The 8,418-nt window shown below is 42.1% G+C and overlaps 1 protein-coding gene and 1 long non-coding RNA gene across 2 annotated transcripts in view; one reads left to right on the top strand and one right to left on the bottom strand.

Annotated features, from left to right (window-relative positions):
- Window positions 1–338: 338 nt before the first annotated feature.
- tbxta (T-box transcription factor Ta) lies at window positions 339–5,261 on the bottom strand. The gene is made up of 8 exons (XM_031279277.2): window positions 4,932–5,261; window positions 4,119–4,383; window positions 3,572–3,706; window positions 3,399–3,460; window positions 3,253–3,314; window positions 2,684–2,854; window positions 2,014–2,137; window positions 339–1,263 (listed from the first exon to the last, which is right to left on the bottom strand). The coding sequence occupies exons 1-8, from the start codon at window positions 5,114–5,116 to the stop codon at window positions 1,002–1,004; spliced, it is 1,266 nt and encodes a 421-aa protein (XP_031135137.1). The 5' UTR covers window positions 5,117–5,261; the 3' UTR covers window positions 339–1,001.
- A 1,529-nt stretch (window positions 5,262–6,790) lies between these two features.
- LOC118493438 overlaps window positions 6,791–8,418 on the top strand; it is a 20,374-nt gene continuing 18,746 nt past the window's right edge. The window contains exon 1 of the long non-coding RNA XR_004895394.1: window positions 6,791–6,801. This is a non-coding gene — a long non-coding RNA (uncharacterized LOC118493438). The remainder of the gene's footprint in view (window positions 6,802–8,418) is intronic.

The following is an 8,418-nucleotide window of genomic DNA, read 5'->3' as shown; positions in this document are numbered from 1 at the left end:
TGGCCGGGTTGGATCAGTGGGTAGAGCAGGCGCACATATACTGAGAGGTTTATGCCTCGACGCAGAGGTCCAGGGATTGAATCCGACCTGTGACGATTTCCTGCACGTCTTCCCCCCCCCCTCTCTCTCTCTCTCCCCTTTCTCACCTAGCTGTCCTGTCAAATTCAAGGCAGAAAAGCCCCAAAAAAATAATCTTAATAAAATAAAATAGTGAATCAATACATTCCTGGAGATAAACTCATTTGAAAAGGTACTAAGTGACAGACAAACAGACAAAATGCAGCCCATGTTTTTGAGAAAACAAACAATTTTAATTTATTATTAAATGACATAAATAATACTCACAGTGAGTTCAAATACAAATAGATAGTTATGTACACTTGTTTGTGCATGGGAAAGGGGTCTTGACAGAACCCTGCCAGGATGCAGAAGGCACTTGTGTCTCTCAGTCCGATCTTGGAACATTTATTGCATAATCAGAAAAGGCACATTTATATGGAAAACACTGGACGTTAATTTATTCTATTTACACACATATACACATTTATGTTAGCAGAACCAATTTTTTTTTTTCATCTTATATATTTAAGACTAAAAAGAAAAAATAGCAAGGATTGCTCAGTTGAGTTTGGCTGTGTGGAGCTAAAGGTGTAATAACATGTTTTAAATGTGTAATAAGCATGTTGGGAATTCTAAGAGCAGAGGCGTTGAGTTGTGACCATGCAGCTATTCTAAGGCTTATTATTCTATGTGGGAAAGTGTCCAACATGGAAGGATATGATTGTCTTTTGCACGTTCTGTCTTTGCACGTCAACTGTTCAGTGTGACTACCGCTTAACTTTACACCTTTGATAACTTAGAGGCTCTGGAATGAGTGATCTAAGCTAACAGGAGCCAGAGGAGATCCCTGCAGATCTTGTGACATCTCATCTTCTTCCGGGACCGTTTTTTGTATGTCTTTAGTCCCGCTCCTAAAGCCTCCAGAGAATTGCAGTTTGAGCTCAGTAGCTCTGAGCCACCGGCGCCCAGGATGCAGTCAGCCTGGCGATGGAGCTCTCGAACTGGGCCCCGTCCCCGACGCCGACCTCGCCCAGGCTGGGGTCGTACATGGAGGAGGGCGAGGAGACGGGCAGCGAGGAGGTCAGGCCCGTGTAGGAGGAGCCCCTCAGGAACTGGGAGGTCAAGCCTCCGGGTATGGAGCCGGAGGCCGAGCCTGAAGGGGTCAGGGTATTCCCGGTGACTGACCACAGGCTGGGGTACTGACTGTGGACCAGAGGGACAACAGGGGGTTATTATTATTATTATTATTATTATTATTATTATTATTATTATTATTATATTTTATTTATATTATTATTTTTAAGATTTTTTGGGGGGGCTTTTTATGTCCTTTAACTGACAGCATGGGGGGGTGCAGGTGATATGTAAATATACTAATAATATCACACTGTAAAAAGACTGTTACAAGTCAAAGTCCTACATTGAAATTGTTATTTAGTTAAAAGTATCATCAGGAAAATGTTAAAGTATTAAAAGTAAAAGTACTCAATGCAGAAAAATCCTCACATTTTAGAAAGTGGAAAGGATCCAAACAGTTATATAGTTGGGTCGTTTGATTTATAATAAAACTTTTTTTCTGTGCAAACATCTTAATTTGTAAATTAACTAGTAACTGAAGCTGTCAGATGAATGTAGCGGAGTACAAAAGTACAATATTTCCCTTTGAAATGTAGCGGAGTAGAAGTAGAAAGGCATGAAAAGAAAAGACTCAAGTCAAGTACAAGTACCTTCAAATTTGTACTTAAGTACAGTACTTGATTAAGTCTACTTAGTTACATTCAACCACTGCCACGGGGACAGTGGGCCACCATCATTGACACATTAACTAATAAACACAAGAGATGCAACATCTCATGCTGATGAAATTCAACCTAACTCAAAAGTAGAGCAAGACTTTCTGCAGCCACTGCTTTCATAGCACTGGTTTAAACTGTATCTGGTTGGGAAGCTCACCTGGAGTTAGATGTGGAGTTGGTGGTGTGGGACAGAGTTCCCATTCCTGTGGAGTTGGGGATCTGAAGAGCAGACCAGCTGTCATGAGTGGGCAGAGACCCTGAAGTGTTGTCCATGTAGTTGTCTGGAAAAAAAGAGGCACAGACCACAAATTAATGCAAATTCTCCCGTTCGTTTTCATTCCTCGCATGATACTAGGGGTGGAACGATACATCGATCTGGATCCTCCACGATCCAATATGATCGATACAGGGTGAAAATATCGATACATATCGTCCGTAAGATTCCCCTTTATTTTAGATTCCCACTTTATATTTATTCTTTTTATGAAAAAGAATAGTTTGTTTTTCATTTAAATGTCTGGAAGATCTCAGTAATAAAGACGTCTAATCGTATTTTATTTTTTTTTTTTTTTGTGGGGGTTGCTTTAAATGTAACTGTGTTAAACGGGCATGTGATATCGCCTCATATCAGCCGCGGGGCCCTGAATTGAACCAAAATCCTATCATGACAAACTTAGATAGAGATCATCAGTAAATATCGTATCGTCGTCCAAAGAATCGATATAATATCGTATCGCGATACAACTTGGGATTTACACCCCTCCGCGATACATTTTCATACATGTATGTATTTTTAGGCTACATAAGGTCCGAGTGGGGGGTCTTACTTGTGCTGGAGGTGCGGTGGGGGTAGTGACTGGGGTACGGGGCCGCTCTGTGGCTCCTCAGGCTGGAGTAGCGCTCGCAGTAGGAGCCCGAGTGGCCCGCTGTGCCGCTGAACTGAGGAGGGCTGCTGCTGGGACAGATGGGACTCTGGCCTGGGAGGAACCAACCTCCAACTGTGGAATTTAACAAACAAAAATAAGTCTTATAACACAGCACAGTTCTCTGTATGAAAAAAAACTTTATATAAAGCATGCAATCTACAATGTACTATACATCTGCCCATTGCACTAGCTATATATCTTTTGCATTCTGCACTCAACCCATTCAGCCTCCTTTCTCTTATGCTAAACGGCTATTTTGTATATATTTGTTTCTGTGTCTGGATTTATTGTTTATTTCTTATTTATGTCTAATATGTTTGTGTGTGTACGTATGCACCAACCACCAAGGCCAATCCCTCATAGGTGTAACCTACTGTGGCAATAAACCCTTTTCTGAGTCTGATTCTGATTCTGATTTTGCCATTATACCATTTCAGAAACGTAGAAACAAAATGACAAATGTAACTCACGCTGAGAGTAGCCGGACTGTTGGCTGTCTGCACTGTGATCAGGCATGTCTTTGTGGTCGCTCCTGCAAATCAAAAACAACAATGTTAGCTGCCATACTGCCAGTAACTTGGTCATTTGAGGAGTAATTTGAGCTTCAGGCCTGTACCTTTCTTTAGCGTCCAAGAAGGCTTTAGCGAAGGGATTGTGCTTGATCTTCAGAGCAGTAATCTATAGAGAGGACATTGCAGATGTTAGCGTTTCCAATCAATATTCAAGACACTCACTTGGGAGTGTTGATATGTCTCACGTAGAGCATATATGCCCCCGTGCACAACTGACCTCTTCGTTCTGGTATGCAGTGACCGCGATGAACTGCGTTTCGGGGAACGACTGGCTGCTGATCATCTTCTGGATGCCTCCAACCTTCACGATGTGTATCCTCGGCTCGTATTTGTGCAGAGAATTCAGCATGATCTATGGGGAGGAGAAAAATCCCAACATTATAACAAACTGCAGGACTACATAGTACTTTTCTTAGATTCAAGTGGAGGTGTAACAGTAAAGAGACATAAATCCAATGTTATTTTTTTGTCTTTCTCCTGATACTAATGATCCACCTTATTTGGTCATGTTTCAAAATAAAGGGAAAAAGAAATCCAACAGTTCCTAAACAAAGTAGAAGGATTTTGGAAACGAGTGTATTATTTCATATTCCAGTGGTAAAGTTGAAAGACTAATTTAACATTAAATAGCCTCTTTAAATGAATATATCTTCCAGGTTGTTAGGTTTTTTTTCATCCTGTTGTATTGTATTGTATTTCGTCTCAGAAACGCTTTTCATATCACCCTAATTCCTGACATTCTTCCCATCTAACAGTCTCCTCACCTGTCCGCCCCCGTTGAGTTTATTGGAGAGTTTGACTTTGCTGAAGGAGACGGGCGCTTTCATCCAGTGCGCTCCGAAGTTGGGGGAGTCCGGGTGGATGTAGACGCAACTGGGGCTCTGGGGCTCCGGTTTTCCACCGGGGACCCACTCCCCGTTCACGTATTTCCACCGGTTGTTGTCCGCCGCCACGAAATCCAGCAGCACCGAGTACATGGCGTTGGGGTCCAGGCCGCTGACGCTGGCTCGGAGCACCGGGAACATCCTCCTGCGGAAACAAAAAGCGCGGAACCGGTGAGGATTTGTTTAAGACGTCTGTGAGAGCAGTCTGTCATTCAAGTTTTTAAACACGTCATTGTATTGGAGCTCAATCACAGAACCAAGTTTCGTTAGATTACCCTTTTTTTTTTATATTAACCTAAAGGCCGCTCAGGCCTCGCGAGCAGACAGAGCACTTGTGTATTTATAGTTTATTTTTTTGTATTTGACTTCATGCTGTTGGTTGTGTCGTTCTTGGTTTCTGTTTTTTTCTGGAAAGCACTTTGTAACCTTGTTAGGAAAAGTGATATAGAAACAATAGTAATAAAGTATATGTATTATGTATTATGTGCGAGCCTGCAAGATATCAAAATAAAAACCCGCTTTTACAGCTATCACAATTAAAAACATTTTTATGAAGTCATTTAAACTCATCATACTGAAAACCCCCGTGCGTAAAAAGCGCGTAAATTGTGCCCGGCCTGTGCGCAAAAGGGCAACCATCGCCGCCACGGCTTCTCCACGGGCTGCTGCTGCTGCTGCTTCATCGGGACCTACCTTCCAGTTTTGGTGACAATCATCTCGTTGGTTAACTCTTTGAACTTGTTCCATAAGTCTGCATCATCCAGCGTCAGTTTAATATCCCTCTCGGACGCGTCTCCCTTCTCGCTGCCCTTCTGGAACTCGCTCTCCACGGCGCTGAGCAGATGCTCCAGGCGCTGGTCACTGTTGGAGGAAGTCATATTTCCGAGCAGTTTGTAGATCGATCTAAATCCGAGAGGTCTGGTGCAAACGGGTTGGGGGTGGGGGGGTGCTCACTGACTCAGAGTCAGCCGCTGACAGAGAAAGAGAGAGAGAGAGAGAGAGAGAAGGCCCGAGTGATTAGGACTGCTTTCTAAAACCCTGAAGGCCTCATCATTTAACGGCCCCCAGGGACCTCATGGGGATGCGGGGGCGTGGTTTGTGCGCACACATCTCGCCTCTTTGACCTGGTTCGACGTCTCCAAACGCCGCCCCGCCCCCAGTCTGAACCTCTCTCTACAATATAACACAACTTTAGATGAATACATTAACAATAAAACCTTTTCAATTAAAATTATTTCGCCCCAACCAAACTCCACTCAAAAAATTTACTTTTTTTTTTTTTTTTTTTTTACAGATTTCCTAGATCTTTAAAGAATGGCTTCGCTGTAGGACATGCTGCTGGAGGGAAGTTTGGTGATTTATATTTTTTGATACCTACAAATCAAGTGTGTTGCATTTGATGCCCAACACATTCAAAGCTTGGCGTTGAGACAAAAGAAGGGAAGCGAGGCCACAGAGCCGTGCCTTTGAACTCAGTTGTATATTTGCAAATAGTGCTAATCTTTTGTTGTCTCAAATCCACATGGGAGAGGGCTTGTGTTTACTGAGCATGGGCCATTAGGGCAGACTCTGTGTTCCTGTTGTGCCAAAGTGTGGACGGCCCACAAGTGATGCCTGGATTTACATAATGGGCCTGCATGAATCCCTCTGATATTAAATATTTCGGCCAGTTGGAGGCTGAGGGCTCGGCACAGGCCATTTCTCCTATTCAAATAGAGACATTAACTTACTAAACAAAAGCTGTGGAAAAGTCCCTGAACTTCTCAAATCTGCTTCTGTTTACTGGCTTGAGTGCTCTGTAAATAAAGATTGTGGTTATTATTACTGGCTACACTTCAGTGTAGTGGGAACATGAATGACTCAAGTCCATTTGTACAAAAACAAAGTTGCTTATTTTCAGTATTTGCACGCTATGCAGCTTTATACTTCTACTCCAATACATGCCAGAGGGAAATGTTGTACTTTTAACAATTAAAATGTAGTTGAAATTGAAATATAACACTCTGCTGCTCTTTCAGTGGCCATTCTCTGTTTGTTCTTTTAAAATGAACAGAACCACAAAGAGATAAAGCCATGGAAGTTACAGAAGTAACTACATGTATTTTCTATTCCATTCTAGTGAATAATAATGATGAAAACATTATATATAAATATATATATATATATATATATATATACATACATACAACACAAAACAAGAGTGAGTAACTGCTTTGCAGATTAAGATTTCATGGTTTTCACTGGACAGGGACGCTAAGTGCAATGTAGTAATGAAGTATTTCTACATAGTGGTGATGCTTCATTCTGAGGAAAACATCAGAATACTTTAGAGCTGCAAAGATGAATCCAATAATTCATTAGTTGTCAACTATTAAATCAATCGCCAACTATTTTGATGATCAATTAATCGGTTTGAAAACTCTCTCATTCCAGCTTCTTACATGTGAATATTTCCTAGTTTCTTCTCTCCTCTGTGACAGTACACGGAATATCTTTGAGTTGTGGACAAAACAAGACATTTGAGGACGTCTTCGTGAGCTTTAAAACAACCCTGCTGATTAACGTTTTTCGCCATTTTATAGACCAAAAAAAACTAATCGATTACAGTAATCGAGAAGAATAATCGACAGACTAATCGACAGTGAAAATCCTGGTTTCTTGCAGCCCTAGAATACTCCCTCCTCCAGTTGCAGGCCACGGTGTATTAATACTGAGCCGATACAGTATTCACTGTTACGCTCACATTGTGCCCGTTGATCCTGAGAAAGGTTTTTTTACGTTTCACATGTGAGCCGTGTGGCTTTCTTCCCGTCGCCTGGTATTCCACTGTCTGTGATGTACTTGGAATTGAGTGAGGGCTTTGGAGCGCGACTCCACTTTACTACACCACTTCCTCCACTTCTACAGAGGCCATAAATGTAAAGGGGTTCTCTCACACCTTTCCATCCCGTATCATTCAGCAGCCTCTTCCTTTTCCCCCTGTGTGTGTGTGTGTATGTGTGTGTGTGTGTGTGTGTGTGTGTGTCTGTGTGTTGTTGTTTTTTTAATTTTGGGTCTGAGAGAAAGAGACAGAGAGTTTTAAAAAAGCGGCTGCATGCAGGACATAACCCCCTGCAGGCCGGGCCTATAGGCCCTGCTGACCCCCGACAGACAGTCCCACTCACAGGAAGCCGCCTCAGAACTCCAAATTAAGATATAATCCACTCATCATGCCTGTTTGATAAATCAGAGATGAGTGGTCTGTAGCTGCAGCAACAAAAACAGCGGTGTGTTGTGGTTGTCATGTGTCGCCTGTTGATAATTATTAAAGCACGAGACAACACAAAACCTCCTCACAGTTGGACCGACAGGCCACACTGAGGCACAGGACGAGCGTCTCAGTCCTGCACGGTGAGCGAATGTCTGCTCTGAAATGTGAAGTTTACTTGAAAAAGCCGACTGAGGTTTCCCACAGCTTTTTCTCTCCTCAGGCCGCTCAGTGCTGCTGCCCGGCGAGCCGAGGGTTAACCGACCGAGGCAGGCCTCGCTCTGGCATCGGCACACACTCACCTAGGTGAGAAATATTGCAGAGGTCTGGTGCTTCACAAAGGGACAGTTATAACGATGCATATTTTCCAGAGGACTTCGCCGGGCCTAAATAAGTAAACACAAGTAGGCGGGTGAGTCAGCCCTGGGAAGAAAAAACACTCACGCACGCCCACACACACACACACATACACACACACTCTCACAAAGACATTTTTTTCATGTATTATGACATAAGCTCGTTACTAGAAAAAACAACAAGCTCTAATTTTACTGATAAAAACCAAAACTAAGAAAATCTCAGAGGTGTAAGCAGCCTAAAATTATATAATACATCTAAAATGTTCCTGATATTAAAGATCAAACAGCTCAGTGATGGATTATATATATATATATATATATATATATATATATATATATATAGGGTTAGGTATAGGGTATATATAATGTGATGTGAAATGTGACATGCAAGCAATCTCTTATATGATTTTTATTGGCTTTTTCTTAAGGAGCTTTTGATCACACTGTTGTTTAATTCTCATCTTGCGGCCTATTTTGCGTTATCTGTGTTGTGTATGATATTAGTGTATAACTCACTGTTGTTGCTGTCAGGGTTATAACCAGGGTCACGTCTTATACCACTCAGAAACATTTA

Source organism: Sander lucioperca, chromosome 16 (assembly GCF_008315115.2).
Source record: "Sander lucioperca isolate FBNREF2018 chromosome 16, SLUC_FBN_1.2, whole genome shotgun sequence".
Lineage (NCBI taxonomy): Eukaryota > Metazoa > Chordata > Actinopteri > Perciformes > Percidae > Sander > Sander lucioperca.
Note: the sequence above shows the minus strand (reverse complement) of the source record. Positions and strands in the feature narration are given on the sequence as shown.

Coding starts and splice junctions, on each gene's coding strand:
- tbxta (XM_031279277.2), bottom strand. CDS start 5,116: ATGACTTCCTCCAACAGTGACCAGCGCCTGGAGCATCTGCTCAGCGCC. Junction 3,461..3,571: donor CTGCATACCAGAACGAAGAG/GTCAGTTGTGCA, acceptor TCCTCTCTATAG/ATTACTGCTCTGAAGATCAA. Junction 2,855..3,252: donor ACAGTCCGGCTACTCTCAGC/GTGAGTTACATT, acceptor TAAATTCCACAG/TTGGAGGTTGGTTCCTCCCA.